Raw genomic sequence first — 21460 nt, forward strand, 5'->3', positions numbered from 1 at the left:
TTATTATTAATTAATATATTATATTAATTAAATATTAAAAATAATAATTTTTAATATTCATATTTCGATTATTATTAAGACAAAAAATATGAAAATATTCGACTTGAAATAATTTTTAAAAGGTACATTTTCAACCTTTAAACGATTTTACTATTTAGAAGAAAGATAACTTTTTTAAGTGTTGTAAAAGGAGAAGTTTAAGTACTAAACGACCTTTTTATTGCTAATAAAAAAGGTTGTCAACAATATTTCGCAAGTTGCGATTGTAACTGAAGTTAATCAAGATCCTGAAAGTTATAAACCTTTGCGATTTAATTTTTTTTCAAACAAAATTTTAAATGAATGATAGGATTTTAGAGATAAAATTTTTGCAAATTAGAAAGCGAATTTTCCTCTTTCTTATTATTTTTTTCCTTTTTCGGGTTTTTTTTGAAAAACTTACCTAAGTTCTCAGCTGAGGATATAAAATCGGTGAAACCCCTCGTAACGTTTCCTCTACTTGTGTAACTTGGATGAACTGATTTGTATAAATTGGGACTGTGTAATGATGTACTCTTGTGCCTTCGAATCGTTGGAAGACGACTGACGAATGATGCGTTTTGCTTAAAACTAGAAGATACTCGACTTCTACCATAAAAAAAGATAAATAGAAAAAAGTAAAACTATAAGAATCTTTAGGATAACGATCTTTGTTGTTATACTTTTGAAAACATTTCCAATTATTCTAGATTGTTAGAGAATAGAAAATTGTTTTTGTTTTCAATTATTTTAAGTGGAAAAATAAACTTTGTAAAGTTATTATTTTAAATTTAGAATTGTTTACAAAAATGTTATATTTTTTTAATAATTTTCATTTAGCAAACGTTTTTTTTGTTAATTTTAAAAAAGTTGGAGAGCGCTTAGGAAAATAGAAATAAGAGTGAATAAGTGTGGAAGATTGAGTTACCCGGGCGGGCTGGGAAGTGGAATTTGATGAATTTTCCAAGTGGCAACACTTGCACTCTGTTCATCAGCAGCGTAACATCGCCAAAGCGCTTGAATGAGACTGGCGGCCGGCTGCCTCCTTCGTATCATGTGCTTCTGCCTCTGTTGCTGCTGGACCTTCAGAGCAAATCCCGATCCCAAGATGCCCTGTAAAATACAACCTCGTTATCTCTCTGAGACTTCTCTTCTCATCCTTCTTTTTCCTCTTCTTCGTCTTCTTTTCTATATAGATTTTTTGCGTCTTGCTTTTGACCTATACGCCTCTTGATCTCTTTGTCCTATTCTCAAAAGACGACCAACAACTTGGGGTTGAAACGAGGGTTGGTATATATATCTGAAATTCCCACTACAATAAAACTGAAAACGACTCGAGTGTTGGTAAACATGTGTTTGTTCGTGTGTGTGTATATTATACACTGATGATAAATTTCGGAAGAGAGGGGTGGTTGGAATAAAAAAAAGAAATGTACTCGAGGGTAGGAAAAACAAGAACAAAAAATATACACTTTTACTCAATTGTCGTGTAAATTAGCATAATTAACTGGTTGTTCCATTTTTTTTATTACTTTGCATTGCAATTGAAACTTACTCCTTTTCTCTAAATCTAAATTAGCAAACAGTTTTGGAATGCTTTTTTAATTTGACTTCTTGACAGTTTTTCAAAAACTGCTTTATTTAATCCACGGTAAATTCTTAATTGGTTACTTATAGTTCATAATTTTTACTTATTATTTTTGTGCTTTATTTCACGTTAGGCTAGTCCAAAATATAGAAAATACTTACAGCTGGTAGGGCAAAGAAGGATATTCCGAGTAGGGCACAAAAGGATGCGATGATCTTTCCCTGCCAAGTTTTTGGAACAGCATCACCGTAACCGACCGTACATAACGTGATCTAAAAAGAAATGAAAATTTTTCAATTTGATTGGAAACATTGGAAAAGGAAAAAATTCTATTGACAAACTGAACACACAGATGTTACTTTCTTCTTAGTTTATGAATATATTAAGATAATCAAGTTTTTTCTTCTTTCTTTTTCTCTCTCTATTTTTTTCCCTACTCGTGACGTCAAAACCCCCAACACGACCCAAGAAGTTGTTGCCTAAGGCTATGTTGCTTATTGTCTGAGACAAGCTCTCTTCATACACAGTTTTGTTCCTTTCACTGTTATTCGCTAAATTTAGAATGTACTCATTGCAAAATTAAATTTTCTTTTCCTTAAACTTTACATTTTCAACATTCAACATCTCACTGCGTTAACAACACAGGTCATAATTTCCAATTATTTTTAAATGCACTTTTATAGATATAATATAGATAAAAGTGTATAAAATGCGCGCATTGTGAATGATAATTTATGTTTTATGAATAAAAGGGGAGAGAAAAATGTGTGTCTTGTCAGGCACTATGTAAATGACAAATTTGCAAAGACAGAAACATATGGGTGCATTATGGTTATTATTATTTTCGTCATTTTTATTATTATTATTATTATTATTATTATTATTATTATTATTATTATTATTATTATGACTGTAGTTTCTTGTACATCATCTTTTGTTATTATTATAACCATTGTTTATTTCTTTATTAATTGTTACTATTGTTTATTTTTACCAACATTTAAAATTAGCATTAGTTAAAATTACCGCATTAAAAGTACGGTTAGATCGCAAGTTAACAGTGTGGCTGGTGAAATTTATCACTAATAAAAAATTATTATCATTGGAAATGAAATGTTAAAAATAAAGTTGATTACTCACCACTCCCCACCAAAGTGCTTTGGCAAAATTATCAAAATGTACATCATCCTTTTCGGCGAGGAAAACCAAAAAACTGGCAAATATTAAACCAAGAAATCCAATGTATAAAGTTGTGATGAGTTCCTAAAACACATTGTAAACAAAACTTGTTAGAAAAAACGACACTTGTTCTTTTCTTCCCACTTTTTTTCACAATATTTTTTCTCCTTTCATTTTTGTATAACCCCCTACCCTTTTTTTGTTATCCTGAATAGATGCGATTCTTTTTTTTTATTTGAATATAATTCAAGCAGATTATGAAACGCAATTTCCGCTATTGACAATTTTCGATTTGAATACTCAATGAAGATGTATTTCCTTCTCGTCACGTGTTGCCTTCAATATATATATATATATATACATATTCATAGAGGTTTAATAGGCAAACCGCAATTCTATATTTATTCTCAAACTTGACGTTTCTCACTCTCTATATATATTCCACACCTATTTTTGGGATAATATACTTTTCCGTTCATTGCTTCACGTCTCGGACTCTAATTTTATGGAGTCAAGGAAAATTCACCCCAGACACGAATAATATTCGTTCGATTCTTCTTCTTCGTTTTTTCCCCTCTTATTTTACTCGACTCCTCGTGAAAAGAATAGGGAATTTAAATTCAGCTCAGTTTCTTTTGTAATTTATAAAATTTGTCTTGAAAAACAAATTATTTTTTTATACACATAACAAAAATTTATTATTTTATTCATTAACAGTGCGACGAAAAGAAAATTACTTAATTTTATTGAATATATAAGATTTATTATTTTTCTTATTATAGTTTTTGAATTATTATTTGAAATAATAAATTATAAAAAATGACATATTTAATAAATTACCTGACGATGTGCGTAAACGACACTGCCGAGAAGTTTCCATGTCCCTCCGCGACGATCCATTCGGACCATTCGTAAAATTTGGAAAAAACGAAGTCCCCGTAATGCGCTCGCTGCAAAAACTCCGCTGCTTCTCATTGCAAGAACAACAATACTTGCGAGAATTGTTATAACATCTAAAAAAATGTTTTAAAAAGATGTTAAATTTTTGAAATCACAAAGTTTTTCAACTTATAAAAAAATGTTGAAAATTTACGAAAGAAATGAAAAAGAAATTGGAAAATTATAATAAAAGTTTAAGTATATTAATTAAAGGTTTTTAAATTATAATGTTTATTATAGAATTAATTAAGAAAATTAAAATTATGATATTATGAATAAATCTTTTGTTCTGTTTTAAAAATAAAAGCATTTTAAAACAAATCAAAATATTTCTGAACAATAAAATAATACTGGAAACGTTACATTTTCTGCGGGTTACAAAATAGAGAAGAGAGAGAGAGAGAGAGAGAAAGAGGTTCCTGTCTAATTAGCACTCGAAAAGTCGCTACTATAATTGCAATGAAAATCCCTTTTGTTTATTTATTTAGCCAATTAGTCTGGAATTTGTGTCACGTTCAATTTTGAAAATATTCATTAGAAATAACCTTCCCCCCTTGTTTTGTAAAATAACAAAATTATTATAATTAAAAAATTATAAAATTTCCAACGAGATTAAAAGTTTGAAAATTGTAATTTACAAACAGTTAAATATTCATCATCTCTTTTTTTTTGTTCCAAAAAATTCAAAGTATTCTGTGGTTGAAAATTTTTTAAGTATGTAAAGAGAATTTTGATAATTAGGCAATTAACACATTTGAAAAATGAATACACTATTTTGCTATTTATGCATTTAATTTTAATTTGAAAAATGAAAATTTTCTTAGAACATTTTCTTTTCTTTGAAATGTGTTTCTGAAAAATTTATTTTTTCTTTATCATCTTGAGAAAAAGGGAGAGACAAAAAAAGATTAATAAATTAGTACGTCGCATGAGGAGAATAATCATATCAAGTAGAGGAAATTTTTTCTCGTCATTATTAAGGATCTATTTTAAAATCCTTCAAATAAGAAATTCTTGTCATGCAATAAATGTAAAATCGATTTTAAAAGTCATACGGTTTCGTTTTTAGATGACATACTAAGTGGAAAAATAATTGAATATGTTAAAAAAAGAATTTCTCCCGAGAAACAATGCATGAGAAAATTAGAATCGGAAATTTAATTTATTCAGTTTCCATTCTAAAAAAATAATTACAAATAATACGGTCAATAATAATAATAGTGAGAATAATAATTCTATAAATAATAGTAATAAAAAAAGAAAATTAGAAAATAAAGAAAAGCCACTATTATCTCGCAATCTTACCTGAATTTTTCACCTAAAATTTAAAAAATTTAAAAATGCAATTTCAAAGATGTTTCACTTACCGATGATACAAAAAGGTCTTCGGAGAAATTTTAATCGGCCAATGGCCGTTTGGTACCTCGATCGACATCCTGAGGACCATAATCTGGAAACCAGGAAAATGGCTACAAGCATTGTAAAAAAAAGAAACATAATGTATTTCTAATGGAAAATGATTATTTTATATTTTAAATTTAAATATGAATCAAAAAAATAAAATTTCATGTATAAAACGTAGGAAATATTCTGTCGATGGAAAGAAAAAAATGTTTTATATTGAAAGAAAAATTCTTATTTGATTTCATGATGATGATGAAATTAGGAAATTAAATTTAACGAACACATTGATTTTCTTACCTAAAGATAAATTCGACAGCAAACCAGACGACAACTACCATTTCCATGTAAAAAAGTAGAACGCCAGCCTCGTCTTGGTATTCGTCTATAGTACTGAACACGGAGAGGACCAGACAAGTAAAGACCATACAAAATCTAAAAAAGAAAAAATTCCAAGAAATTTTTATTCTTGAGAATATTTTCAAAATTCGTTTTATAAACATTTTGTAAATATGACACAGAAATGGAAATTGAAAAGAAATTTTAAAATTATTTATGCTTGAAAATATTTTACAAAGTACAAAAATTGTTCTTTTCGTTCTTTTCAGTAGTTTCGAATTATTCATAACTCGTAGTGGAAAATTGTATATAACACAGTTTCTTTTTAATTTAATTAAGAAATTTTTTGTAATTAAACTCTAATTAATTGTAATTAAAATTCCAATCGAATATCCTCTCGCAACTTGTTACTTTTTTTCAATTAATTAATTAAGTACCTAATAATTATAATCAGTAATTTTTGTAAAATTGTAACTTGTTTACTGTTTTCTACTTCTTTTGATTTTTTTTATTGTGCTTTGTATTTTATAGAAAAGTTTTATTTTTTCTTTTAATATCAATATTTTTCGAAGGAAAATCGTCTGCAGGGAATTTCTTTAACCAATAATTTTCAAGTTCTCATATAAGAGAGACAGTTTTATTTTACGTCCCCTGTCAAATCTACAAAAAGATCTGAACAATAAAATATCTACCGAAGATATATTGTGATTTTACATGAAAAGATAGTTGAAAACGATAGAGGGTAGATTCTGTATGATAACATTAGACCCGCAGTATTTGATAATTAATTGAAACTATACCATTTCTATATTACTTGAAAACTTTTAAAACATTTTCACTGTTATTAACTTTTTGAATATTTTAATTAAAGATAATGTTAAAGACCTACTTTAAAATAAAGTATTATAAAATAATTATAATAAATTTTTATTTTTCTATTTATATTTTATAAATTTTTTTATATACTTATTATTATTATAATAATTGCTCATTAATTAAGAATGATAGATAATTTATTCTTTTTTTTAGATAATAATAAATAATTTCTAAAAATTCAAGTGATTGAAAATGGTAGATAATTAAAAAATTTTTAGTGGAAAAGAAATTGTTATAAGTTTCTTAAAATTGTTTCTTTTTGAGGCAATCTATATTGTAGGATTTTTTAAAAATGTCCAATGGAGAATAATGAATCGAGAAAGACAGAATTAGAATAGGAATTTTAATTCCCCAACCCAATGGGAAATTTACAACTGGCGTAGTACTGCGCCAGCACTGGCAGCACTGGCGGCAAGGCTGAGAGCCAGCACTGGCATGGCACTGGGATGATAACGCCGTCTGGCGCTGCCGAAGTACTGTCTGTCAGTGCTGCCAGACAGCGCTGGCGCAGCACTGGACCAGTGCTGGCTGAGAATATTGCCGCAATAAATGCCGTATTGTTATTAATTAGTCGTAAATTAATAATTATAAATAATTTAACAACAAAATGGTAAATAATATTAATAAATAGTTATTATTCATAAAATATTTCTCTTCTTAAAGAAATTGTATTAAAGATGGAGACTAACAATGGATATAGTAAATGAAGTAGAAAAAAATTGTTTATAACATTTAAAAATTAAATAATAAACAATTACAGTAAGTGTGCATTAGTTTTTCATATTTTAGTACCTAACGATTGGAATCAAGAAATATCGCAAACCTATGAAAATAAACAAAATTGCTGACGAGGGGAATCGAACTTACGACCTACGGACTAACTGACTAACGCTCTAACTACTATGCTAACGACACATGTGTACAGTAAAGTATTAATATCTCAGTATCATTCAGACATACAATTATTGAGTCAAAGATGAGACAAAAATAGGGATACGTTAGAAATAATAAATTGAAATAAAATAAATTAAACTAAATTTTTAAAAATTAAATTACTTTACTTATTGCATTTAACATTTTATGTAATTCTTAAATTACGTGGTAATTTTTTAATAATTTTTTATTCATAGTAAGAAGTATAATAGTATTTTAATAGGAACCAAATTATTATTGAGATTAAAGTTTAAATTTTGTTTATAATTTTAATTTGTTTAAATAATTTATTATTTACAAAATTAGACAATTGTGTTAAATTGTTATTATTAAATTTAATAAGAATAAAAAATGAACAACCAAAAAGTAAAATATTAATTTTTTGAATAAATTTATATTTATAAACATTCATAAACTTTTTTTATAATTTTTTTCAAGTTTATGTCAAAAAAGCAATGTTGGCAAAGAGCGTTGTGAACAATTTTTCTATACTCAGCCAGCACTTGCCGCCGTGGCTTGTCCAAGCTTTGGCGAAACAAAAATTCTGTACTGCGCCAGCACTAATTGTCGAGGCTCGGCTATAATACGCCGAACAATCGTCTGAGTACTAAACCAGTGGTGAACATCGGCACTACACTGGCATTTCCCATTGGGAATCTGCATAATTTGAGAATTTTATTTTTATGTCGTCAAGGCACTTTAGGGATTATTTATTATGTTAAATAATTTCTCTAAATTCTCCGGAGTTAATTGTCGTGAAATTGTAAATGGAGGAATAATAATGAAATTCCTTTGATTTATATATCTATATAAAATTTTTATCTAGGGAAATTCTTTGATGAAATTCAATGATAAATTATATTGATAAAATGCAGTCTCGAGAAATGCCGGAAACATTCTTTTGCGTTTAATGATCAGAGTGCCACGCATGACTGGACTAAAGCAATTTTGATTCTATTTGATAATGCGTTACTCCTGCAAGCTCAGTAACATTTCATCTCATTTACCGTTATATACACGATGCGTCATATTGGATTTTGAATTTTGATGTAAAAGCTATCCGTCGCTATTTATAGTGATCGATATTACTGACATTTGTACACAACAAGGTTATTCTATCGCAAGTCGAGAGAGAAAGAGAGAAAGGGTCGTGTGCCAAATGGAAACAAGTGGTCCGTGATGCGAACGATAACAGATAAAAGAACAGTGCAACAGAAAAATGGAGAAAATTTTCGTAAAATGGTCAGTGGGAGAAGAAAAAAAAATGGAAAAAAACTTTTCCTATAAAAAATTGACAGGCTGTTATCTTATCGTTGAAAGCAAAATCGAATAATTTTTATAAATATGATGAAGATGAAAACTTGTTTTGATAAACTGGAGAATTTATCCTTATTGTTGATAAATATCATGGTTTCTTAGCTAGTAACGTTTTTACTTAGTAAAAATACCATCCTTACTTTTTATCAGGTTTAAATTATATTAAAAGTTGGTTTCTGATTATTTACAATTGCTTTTGTCATTTTGAAATTAATTCAAATTTTCCGCTTTTAAGCTACCTTCCATTAAGCACGTTCTTATCTTCATTAATTAAAATACAATTTACCTTAATTTTCGCTTACGCACGATATATAATAGAAGAGAGGGAAATCTAAGTATCTAGCAGAACAATTTTTCAATATATAATTCTTTCTTATCAAAAAAAGAAAACCAAATTCTACATAAGTTACTAGAACTTGAAATTTATTGCGTGATATGACAACCTTTTTTGTAATGAAGAGAGGTAGATTATATCTTTAGTATCGTAAAGAAAAGAAAAGAAAAGAAGTAGAGATTAGAAACTTTTTTCTGGAGCACTAGGAGAGAAGAAAAATGCATTGTTATAAAAAATTGTTATTAATTGTAAAGATTACATTCCTCCAGTGGTAGATAATATTCTTTCTTCCCTGCATAAAATTTTTGGGGTCAATTTCTCCTTCGAAAGTGACTGTGCTTTTTTCTCCCCTATTTCCGACGGCATTGCGATTGACATTAATGATTTATGGTGACGTAATTATTATGTTTAAATCCTGGAAGTAAAAATGAAAAACAATACTTACACTATCATGTGGTAAGTCACAGCATAAATGCCACGGGGTCGTTCGAGAAAATTATAAACACGGGCTTGGAGTCGACGATAGCGGGCATCGCGACGAGTCGCCCGATAATTGACCGGGCGTCCCAAAAGTGACATCCGCGGAGCTGCCAGACGTCCACCTGCGCCGCCGCTCCTGCAAAAATAATAATCAAAAAGTACTTGTTAATTTGGAAAAAACAAAAAGACGAATTGAGAAAGTTGTATAAGTTGGGTCTTTCAAATCTTTTCAAACTTGTACAATATCACATATACTATAATATAGAATAGTCGTATAATGACTAAAGGAGAAAGCACTTTGTAGAATTAAATCCCCTCTTATGTTTATTTAATATATTTCAAAATGGTTTTCGATAATTAACACCTTTTATGCCTCATCTGTCATTCAAAGAAAAAATGCTAAAGATTCAATTTCTTCTCTTCTTTTACTGCCACGAAACTTTTTCATCAAGTTGAGTGCTTCTTTCGTGTATAGGGTTTACATACTGGATTTAGAAATTTTTTGCTTTTTTTACTTTTAAACAATGAAAAAATTGGTCAAAATTTTCTTTCGAATTACTTACTATTTGGTATTTACTAATAAATATTAGTCAACTGCTAATTACTTGCATAAAATTGTCTAATGAATTGTTTTCGTATCAAGATACAAAATTATTGGGAATTTTTATCAATTCAAATTTCCAAAGTAAATAAAAGAAACTAAATTTTAGTTAAGAACAAAATTGTTGTCTCTCCGGAGATAATATTAATGATTGTCTGAATTACACTTTTGGGAGTCGTATATATAATTCACGCAAGAGATTTAAAAATATAAAAAAAAGAAAGATGTTAAGAACGTTAAGCACGTTCGCTTCTATCAGTCAACATAATCTTCTTTAGACGCGAATTTTCCAGTCTGATGGAAATATTCTATATTAGAGAACTCTCCTTTTTATGAAGTGCCATAATCCTTGATCATTTTTTACAGTAGTCAGTACGGCTAATATAATCTTTTTCCCGTAAGTCGCTGAGATTTTTCACTCTTTTGACAGAACAAAAAAACAACGTTTATTTTTATATTTCGTACAAGTTAATTCAAACCTAATTATAATACAATTGGAATTTTGTTTCAAAACCACGTCATTTTGATCTTTATAAAAATCTGCAATTCATAATAGTTGAGCAATTCATCTGAAATTAAAGTCAAGTAATTATTGAAAATTCTAACTCAAAGTGCTGATAATTAACTGTACCAAGAATTAATTTTATAAGAACAATTAGTAATTGAATCGATTGTAATTAAATTATCCTAAAACTGAACCTACTTTTTTTTGTATTAGTAATTAGTAAAATTTGTATAAAATGATGAAGAGGCATGAAATTTGGAAATTGTTCGCAATTAGTGTGAATTTAATCACTGTCAAGAATTTATTGCTGAAAATTGTGAATAGCTCTTTGCAGTCGAAAAGTGAAATTCCCTCGACATGAATTTTTATAGAGTAAAAAGCAAAAGATGAGAAAATATAAAGGATATAAATCTCGATCCTATCGCGTCGAATTAGAATTACGTCGATCAAATGTCATCAGCTGGAAACTTTACTCCAATTCAATTCAAAGATTTGTTCGGTTATATGGAAATTTAGTGATTTGGGTAAAGCCCGAGGACGTTTGGATTGAAATTCGAAGATCGCAGTTTTCCGAGGTTCCACTGACAATCGTCTGGCATTGAGCCATGGGACAGTCAGAGGATGTGTCGTTCACTTTTTTTCTCCCTTTTTTTGCTCATTACATTTTATTTTTCTTTTCACTGTAGAGAGATATTCCATGTATCAAGACCGCGTCCTCTCATCTGCATTTTGGATCTCTACCTTGGCTCGTTTTTCGCCTCATTGCGGTTTTTCTACTTTTCCTATAAATACACATACACACTTGTCTCCCGATAACTTTTTCCTTTGGAATCGTCGTGTCCATCACCTTGAAATTCTCTTACGAGGCGACCCTCTGAATATTCCAAGAAGCAAAGCTTTAGGGAGCTTTCTTATCTGTTGTGAGAAAGGATCACACGAAAAGCCTTGCTAAAGTAGAAAAATGCTGATGTTTTCCCCCTTTCGTTTTTTTAGATCTCCCGTAGTCGTTTGTATTCTGATTTTCTGGTGCGGAATTGACGAAGTGTAGATTTTGGAAAAAAAAATTTATTTATCGGTTCCATTTTTCATTTGTGTCGAAATTTTTTTTTTTAGGTTTCATAAGTTTTGTGTTATGAAGAATTTTTCAAGCTTTTATTATTTGTTACTTAAATGAATTTGTAAACGGTAATTTTTTGAATTTACAGTTAAAAATTATGGTACTGATAACAACATAATTCTAGTGCTTTTAAGAAATGAAAATGTTAAATTTTGAAGAAATTATGGATTAGTTTCCTCTTCTCTAATACTTATTGAGGATTGACATAATCCAGTGTGTTGTAAGTAGGGGTCTTAGGGCTCACAAAAGTCATAATCGTATAAAGTTTATTTTTATCATTTTACGTCAATTACGTTTCATTTTCTCTTTCGTAGAGGCGGATAATCAATTTAGCAGTAAACGGAACTTCCATTAGTTTCTTATCCGAGCAACAGAGCAACATAGACTCCATTTGCCACACCCTGACTCTAATCTGAACTAGATGGGAGATGAAGGAGAGGGAAAGTAGGGGGTTGATTGGAATATCATGATCCTTTCCCCCTGAGGAAAAATTTTCGTGGCGCACCTAAATACCGATAGGTTGCCAATTTTTTCTGTTCTGCAAATTTCTTTTCTTTACTCTACTTATCCAAAACTGAAGTTTTGCTTTTTATTTATTTTTCTATTCTATTTTTTTTCATTTAATTATCTTCTTTTAAATCTTTGTCATGAGATAGAAAAATAGGACAACTGTAGCAAATTTGTGTCCAAATTTTTGTTGACCAAAATTTATGTTTTACATTATCAATAAAAGTTTGTCGTATTTTTCGATTTGTCCAAATGAAATCAATTTTCCGCAGGGCATTAGGAGACATGTGGTGGAAAAAAAATCCATCCATCATCATGTAATGATATAGGAATGGTTTTATTTTCGAGTGGATGCGCGAAATCAGTACAAAAAGAAATTGATACATAAATAAATATACATCTGTACATTTCGATGGATTTACGATACATGTATTGCTTTTCCTTTCACATGAATATCAATTATTTTCAGCATCACAGTGAATCATCTTCATTCAGATTTTCTTTTCCTTTGATAGTGTATGTGTATTTCAGAACCAAAAGTCTAAGAAAAGTAACTTGGTGCAAGTTGAAACTTTCTTAAGAAATGCAGGAGTTTATGAGCAAAAAAAAAAAAAAAGAGAGAGAGAGAGAGAAAACGGCAACAGCAACAAAGCATAGGGCAGAGTCAGAAGTTTCGAGTAAGTTCACTCGTTGAAAAACGCTCTTTTGCCAATACACGCGCTACTAACATTACCAGCTACATAAGATCGTTTCCTTTTCTTTGATTCTTTTTGCATTATTCTCGCAAAAGCAGCATAAGAAAATGGGGGAGGAAAATAAGGGAGAAAAATAAAAAAAGGTCTAAAAAGAAAAAAAATAAAAGGCGAACTCGAAAACCTTTCAAGGGTTCTTAAAAGGTTTCTTCGTATTCTAACACAATCATATTTTTTCCGCATGTAATTTTCTCAATAGGCACGTTTCTAGTTTTTCAAAAAAAAGGCATGAATTGACTTCAAAAGAAGTTTCTTATTCTCTCTCTGAAATAAAACATCTATACAAAAAAAGAGGTTTTAAAAGTCCCCTTATATGTGGTTCTTTAGAATTGTAACTTGTGTGTGATTATTTAACTCCTTGACAATAATTATTCTTTATTAGTATCACAAACGACAGATTGTGACCTAATGGCAATGGGGTGAAAAATTCTCTTGCATAATTGTTCTAGTACTTTTATTTTTATCAGATTGTAACTTTCTTCTTTTTTTTAATGAAACAAGTTTCTGTAACGTTTGAAAATACGAAGCCAGTGCTATTTTTAAAAGTACCATTGCTTTCAAGTGTCCTTGTTTAAGAGTTTTATTGATTGCAACGAGAAAACAATTTTTAATTAGAAAAAAAGATGTTTTTTGTTTTTTATTTATTTGAGAAAATGGTTTAACGAAAAATATTTTTATTACAAATAATTATTAATTTTTTGAACTACCATTATTTCCGATTTAATTGTACTATTTTATACAATTTTATAAAATACAATGTAACCATAAATGCTAAATAAAATAGATAAAAATTGGAAAAACAATTTTTATTTTGTGTTTTATAAATAAATCAGTATTGCATTCTCGAATTTAACTATAAGTTTGCAATCAATGCGATTCTCTTGATTTCGGCAAAAGAATCTCTTGATTAAATGAACTTTTCCGTTTAATTAAAATTTCAACTGTTTGATTAAAGCTCGAAATCTGTATCAGTGAAATTCCACTGAAGATCAGTGAAATTTGACTGAGACTCAGTTACTATATTCTCGCGATTTCAATAAATTGAAATTTTACTGAAAATCAGTTAAAAATTACTTAAATATCAGTCATTTTTCACTGACTAGTCAATTAAAAATTAGTCAAAATTTCTGTCACACATATTAAAAATTTTAGTTACTTTTCAGCCAATCAGTGAAAAATTAAAATAATACTAGTTTTACTAAAAATACTAGTAAAAGTAAAAACAATATATTATTAATAATAATAATTTTTTTAAAAAATTTTTTTAGGATATTAAATTAATCTCTAATTTCCTTTCATTTTTGTTGGACATTATGTAATCTATTTTAATGAAAATAACTTTATAAGCTTAAAAAAAGGAAAAAAATTGCATGATGAATTGAACTTGTAACCACACTTTGAATTCATAAATTTAAAGAGACAAAATATTCTTAATAGTCGCCTTGGTATATGAATAGAAAGTAGAAGGAAGGTTTTTTAATGATACAAATTCATCTTTTATAATAATATTCCTTAAGGATTTTTCATTTTCTTTTGAATCGTACTGAATATTTTTCAAGTTACGGAAATGAAAATTAGCAGGTCACTCACATTTCTTTAGTTAAACTCACTTTCTTTTATTATTTATTTATATACAAAAGGAGTCGGTATAAAGTCATGAAATCTTGCAATTTCCACCTGGGAGAAAAATTTCTTTTACATGGAGAGAGATTTTGCGAAAATAAAACTTGCATTTACAGCAAAAAAGAGGTATTTTCAAGAAAAATCAAATTACATAAAGTTTTTTTTTCTTTTATACAGAGGTAATTTTTTTCTGATCAAATAACATTTTCTGACTATTGTTACGATAATCAACTTATATAACTATCAATTACTATAATAGTAAATTATTTTATGATAAAAAGGCAGAAACTTTTTTTAAAAATGTTATTAACAAAACGGTTTTAACAAAAAATAAATATAATTTTTTTCCATTGTAATAAACAATTATTGTAAAAATTGGAAGTTTTAACTAAGAAAAATTAATTGATAGTGTAAATTTTCTTTTTGTAGGTAAATGTTTCATATATCACAAAAGATTGCCTTTACCACTTAGAATGTGAATATATATTTTAAGTAGTAAAGTCAGTTTTTGATCAGACGCAGTCTGAATAAAACATTATCTAAATATCTCCTTTCGTGTTTTATAAATTTATTTGTGAAACGAAATTACTTTATTACACCAGAATCTTTTATTACACGACGTGATAACATGAAAAATTATCCATCTATTTTAGAAATTTTGATATGTACCTGTTTAAAAGGTCGACGCTAGTTTCATAGTCTCTGATTACAGTTTCATTTTTACAATGAGGAAAAAATTTTATTAAGATATTTCGAGTGTGAAAAATAGGAAATTAAAAAAAGAATGCTAGAGAAATGCTTTGTTAAATTGGGGTCGAGACGAAATTTAATAATATTATTTGAGATCAAAGGCTCGCTTTTAAGGAAGGTCGATGAAACACAGAGTCCTCAAAGAGACAGAGAGAGGGAAAAAAGGAGAGAGAGGGAGAGAAAAATATCCTTACGCATTGACCTAAATTACAAGACACGAAAAATTTGAATTCCTACATTAGTAAAATATAATTTCTACTATTATATGTAAAAAAATGTGATTGGTATTTTTTTAATTGAATATTGACGCACATTTGTCTACGTACACATATTGGCTTGAAAACTTCAATGGCAAATTCTCTTGAGAGTATTTCCAGTCAGAGCGTTTACGGATCAGCCGTTGCGAAAATAAACACGAGTATTACTTGACGCGTACATATCCATTTTAGAGCAGAACGATTAGTTACGAGTGTGATGACCCTGCCATTATTAACTCCCTGCACTTCAAATAACGACCTCATTGTGCCAACAATCAATTTATTTGCCATTTTTTGTTTTTAAATCACTTTAGTACGTATTATTATGAATATATACATATTTGTAGGAAGAAATTAAATTATTCCAGTAATTATTAAATTATTTTTCTAGTATTTGTACTGAAAATAATAAAGCGAATAATTTGCTACTTAATTAGTGGCAAGTTTCATGTATTTTTGTGGTATTGAGAATGTTTTTGTTATTGCAACTAAATTGTTGTAATTAAAAAACAAATTTTTCTTGTAGAGTCTTGGGGAATTTTACCCCTTACATATCTCAATGTACTACTGAAATATTTAGAGCCGATGTTTTATTTATTTGAGAGCATGTAAAAGGCTAATGGACTGATAATTCATGACTAGCTCAGCTCTCTACGTTTTATAGTGAGACATATGAGGAAATTTCCTGGCCGTTGCATTTTGTTGGCGGTTTAAATATATTAAAAAAAGAGAGAAAAATAATAATAATAAATAGGGAAAAGAGATGGTTCGTTTTGGAGCCAAACCGCGATCGATCATCCTCAATGGTTCTGAGCGTTGCATCGTGAATGCCGTACGTGAACTTGGCGGGAAATCAATCACCGAATGCTTGATATATATCAGTGAGTCTTAATTAAGCAAACATAGATGGGGTATATTGGTACTATCGTTAACCGTTACTACCGTTAACTTTTTGAAACGAACTTTTCGCTCCCGTTCGTCTTCTTTTCACAAATTTTCTGTCCATCTCTCTCAGTCTCCCATTTTTCTTTTGCATCTTTTCGTTTCTTTCTTTGCGAACCAAATTGAAAATCCGACAGGAAACTGTCCGAATGATTGTCTATCGACTCGGTGAAAACGAGTTGCGATAGATTTCAAAAAGTCTTTTGAGAAAAACTTTTGACATTTCAGTAATCGAAACTTTTAAATGAAGTGTTCAACTTTAAGGTGAGTGCGCCACATTGACAAGTCACTACTTTTCCTCTTCTTCTTCTTCTTCTTTTTTTCTCTTTTATTTGGACCTTTTTTCTCACTTTTAAAGGAAGGAAAGTTTTCTTCTTTTAATTATGTACTGAAAATGTGATGGATATGATACTAGGCAATACACATTTTTTCTGATATTAGGTACATCGAAAGTAATGGTAATTTGATTTTTTGATAGCGAATTTTTTGATAGCAGATATTTGAAGGAAATGTTTGAAATAAATTTCTCGAAATGTTTCTGGCTTTTTTTTTAAAAAACGATCGTATAACACGATTTTTATTTAGTCGAGTGCATTCGTGTGCATTAAAGTACACAAAATAACATTACCATTCAACCCTTCTTATAAATAAATTATGTATAAGAATTTATGATAGAAAAAAATATTATGTTTTGCAAAAACGTAAAGAGCAGTTTCGTTTTCATGTATAACAGGAAAATTCCACTTTTAAACAAATTTTAAAGAAGTATTTTATATATTAAATACTTAATTCCTTAAATTTCTGCAGAAGGAATCACTAGAGTAACTAAGAGAGTAAAAAATTTTAAATGTATAATTATTTCAACAAAAATAAACAAAATTATAATTAAAATAATTGCATTGAAAGAATAGTAGTAAGCAACAAAAGTGAGAATAATAAGTAACATTATAAATTAAAACGACAATAATTATTATTATTACTCTTTGCCATATAAAATATAAATAATAATAATAAATGTAATAAATAATTATATTAGTCGTGAAAACAAAAAATTGTGATTAAAATAGTTCTTGTTGATTTAATTTTTTAATGAATATTAAATGAAAATTTCTATTGGACATATAAATTGTAGAAATGTAATATTGTAATATTGAAAGTTGCAGTGAGAGTAATAAAAAAAGTTTTTAACGAGAATAATAAAGCTTTAAAATATATATACATATTTACAATGTTAGAAGATTTAATATTAAAATATCAAATGAAATTGTCTATGATGATGGTTATGATGAAAGAATTATGTTTTAATATACGCGCCTATATTTATACACATAAAAGAGCAGAATAAATCTCGTGTCTTTGCCACCTGCTTTTTTAACGAAAAAGTAATGGCACATATATATTCTGATTAGGCATTTCATATGTAAAGCACGATACAGAATGAACCCAATGGGAAGTAAACGATTGGTTCAATAATGGGCCATGCTTGGCGAACTCCGTTCCATTATTGGAACATTAATGGCAACCATCATTGGACCACCAATGGTTTAAACTTGGGATGATCACGCTACTGCCAATGATCGGTAGCCAAGCATCGGGCCAATATTAGTTGCCAAGGAATTGCCAAGGAAACAAAATCGATTTTCAAAAGCTTGATTTTTTATTGGCAGCCAACAAAAAACAAAGGTTTTGAAAATTGATTTTTCTTAATTATTAATTAAAATTTATTTTTAAAAAATATATTTTTCAAAAAATTATTTTTAAAAAAAATATATTTTTTAAAAATAGGTATATATTTTTTTAAATTAATAGAACATATTAATTTAATTTGTCACCTCTGGTAAAACAAAGATGAAAGACTGATAAATTCCCTCACTTTATATTTTACAGTGGAGGGATGACTGTGAATGTCTTTGCGAGAGAGGAGCAGGTACTTATATAGAGCCAGTGAGAAAGGTCACAAGCGAGAAGAAATCACTAGCATGCACTCTGGCGGCGCTTGTCGGAAGTGGCGCAACGTTGGTTGCCAAGCGCTGTGTCGATAACGTCAGGATATGCATGCGCGCCAGAAAACAGTTCCGACAAGCGCCGCCAGAGTGCATGCTAGTGATTTCTTCTCGCTTGTGACCTTTCTCACTGGCTCTATATAAGTACCTGCTCCTCTCTCGCAAAGACATTCACAGTCATTCCTCCACTGTAAAATATAAAGTGAGGGAATTTATCAGTCTTTCATCTTTGTTTTACCAGAGGTGACAAATTAAATTAATATGTTCTATTAATTTAAAAAAATATATATTTTTTTAAAATAAATTTTTGAAAAATATATTTTTTAAAAATAAATTTTAATTAATAATTAAAAAAAATCAATTTTCAAAACCTTTGTTTTTTGTTGGCTGCCAATAAAAAATCAAGCTTTTGAAAATCGATTTTGTCTCCTTGGCAATTCCTTGGCAACTAATATAGGCCCGATGCTTGGCTACCGATCATTGGCAGTAGCGTGATCATCCCAAGTTTAAACCATTGGTGGTCCAATGATGGTTGCCAATTGTTTTGCCAAGAAAAAACCATTGGGTACCAAGCATGGCCCATTATTGAACCAATCGTTAACATTGGCAACTTCCCGTTGGGATATTCATTGATGACTTCATTTATAAGTTACACATGTTGGCGGCACACCAAAGTATAATAATTGATTTAAATTTATTTCCACGTTCAACCAAATGTGACAATAAGTAGACAATTATGTTTACTTCTGTGTATTTTTTTGTGCCAAACATTTTTACTCGCGAATTTAATTTAATTCTATTCATTATTTAAATAATATTAATAATAATAATAATGATTTCAAAATAAATTAATTTGTTGTATTAGGCGTTTCTTTTTCAAAATAACTAATATTTTTAGTCGTATTTGATTTTTATAAATGAATAATTGCTAATTAGTTAAATAAACGTTCTAAGTAAATAAAATTAATATAAATCTTAATTATTATTTGAATAAATGATAATTTACAGAATTAACATTATTTAAACTATACATGTCTTTAATAAAAAAATAAACTAAAAATAAGAAAAAGTTATTAAAAAATGAAATGTCCACACTGTTAAAAATTTTTGTTCCAAATTTTATACAAAAATGTTTGAAGCAATTATCATATACAATTTTGAAAAACTACAACACACATTTTTAAATTTAATACAAATTTTCTTATTAAATTTTAAAACACATTTCTTTAAAATTTTCAAATTATTCTTTGGAAAATTAATACAAAGTGTTTGAATGAAATTTCAAATAGTTTTGTTTGAAACTTCAAACAGTTTTGTTTGAAATTTCAAACAAATCTGTTTGAAATACCAAAACGATTTAAATATTTAAATGAAAAATCTAAACTGTTTATATTGTGTTTTGATATGTTACAATAAATGTAAATTAATTAAAAAAAAAGTTTTATTGGCATTTTTACGGAAATTCGACACTACGATTTGAACCCTTAGTCGTATATAGTGTTGTCTGTGTATAGTGTGTCTTGTATGGAGCCATCAACCTTGGGAGCTGCGCCTAGACGCGCTCGACCAAGGGAGGCTATGAAAATCTCTTGCAAAGTATCAGTAGTAAGAAACATGTGGACCATTCCCTTTTTTTGACTTCTTCTAAATTTCTAAAGATTCAATATCTTTAAAATTCTTCACCAACCGATTCTTGTATTCTTTACTTTTTTTCTTTTCACGTTTCTGTTAAATTTATGATATGTATTAAGATGTTTAAGAAATATTTAAACAATACTTTATGAACAGCAGATTTTTTATGGAAAAATATTTTTCTATTTAATTTATCAGTTTTTAAATTTTAATCTGTACAATATAACTATATTAATTAATTATATTATATCATCCAAAAAACTGTTTTCCTCTTAACAAGTTTTGTCAAATTTAACTAATTAAACTGATTAAAAAAAATTTTAGTTATTTCAACATTTGAAAATGTATTTACTTATAAATAATGTTTTAAACTAATTTAGAGAATTATTAAACACATATGTTTTAAGCAATTTCGTATAAAAACTCAAAAAAATTTTAATTAAGTACTTTTTAATGAAAAAGTTGTAAATTTACTTACAATATTTTAAAACATATGTGTATTGAATTATTTTACACATAAGTTTTTCAAACACTTTTTTATGAAAAGGTTGTAAATTTACATATTTTTCAAACTTATGTATTTGAAGTTAATCCATACAAAAATTTTTGAAAATTTCAAACACTTTTGTTTGAAAATATTGTAAATTTACAAATCTTTCAAACATATGTATTTGAAGTTAATCCATACAAAAATTTTTGAAAATTTCAAACACTTTTGTTTGAAAATATTGTAAATTTACAAATCTTTCAAACATATGTATTTGAAGTTAATCCATACAAAAATTTTTGAAAATTTCAAACACTTCTGTTTGAAAATATTGTAAATTTACAAATCTTTCAAACACGCGTTTTTGAAATTATTTCATATACAAAATTTGTAAATTTTCAATCACTTTTTGTATTAAAGTGTTGTAAATTTACAATCTTTTTTAACAGTGCACATAACTTGTCACAAGTTTTGGAAAAGTTGAGAATTATTTTACGAAGCTTGGAAATATTTCTTCCACAACGTTTAGTATACTTCTCAAATGATATTCATGTTTCGTGTGTTTTTGACACATTTCTCTGAAATTCGTTTGACTTCAAAACTGTTCAATTTCATAAAAATGTGATTTATCAGTTTTATTAAAAAGTGATTTATCAATTTTATTACATACATTTTGTCAAATCAATTTTATTTTTAAAAAGAAGATAATTTTTTTGTCAATCAATCATATTAAAAATTCTTGGCAATTTTTGTTGCAAAATTTCATTAATTATTTTGTTTTTTAATTTTTTAAATATAATTTTTTGTTATTGTTTGATAATAATGAACTTTTTAATTTTTTAATTATTTATTGTTAATTTTTGATTACTTATATTTATTT

General features: G+C 28.1%; 1 protein-coding gene across 8 annotated transcripts in view; it reads right to left on the minus strand.

Moving 5' to 3' along the window:
• The window catches only part of LOC122499343 (potassium voltage-gated channel subfamily KQT member 1-like), a 95074-nt gene that overhangs the window by 18834 nt on the left and 54780 nt on the right, over window positions 1-21460 (minus strand). For all 8 annotated transcript variants that reach the window (XM_043607633.1, XM_043607634.1, XM_043607635.1 and 5 more), the window contains 8 exons: window positions 9370-9540; window positions 5426-5560; window positions 5092-5174; window positions 3626-3798; window positions 2747-2869; window positions 1768-1878; window positions 947-1131; window positions 443-627 (listed from right to left, as the gene is read on the minus strand). In XM_043607633.1, coding sequence (XP_043463568.1) covers window positions 443-627; window positions 947-1131; window positions 1768-1878; window positions 2747-2869; window positions 3626-3798; window positions 5092-5174; window positions 5426-5560; window positions 9370-9540 — 1166 coding nt within the window. The remainder of the gene's footprint in view (window positions 1-442; window positions 628-946; window positions 1132-1767; window positions 1879-2746; window positions 2870-3625; window positions 3799-5091; window positions 5175-5425; window positions 5561-9369; window positions 9541-21460) is intronic.

Source organism: Leptopilina heterotoma, unplaced genomic scaffold (genome assembly GCF_015476425.1).
Source record: "Leptopilina heterotoma isolate Lh14 unplaced genomic scaffold, ASM1547642v1 Lhet_167, whole genome shotgun sequence".
Lineage (NCBI taxonomy): Eukaryota > Metazoa > Arthropoda > Insecta > Hymenoptera > Figitidae > Leptopilina > Leptopilina heterotoma.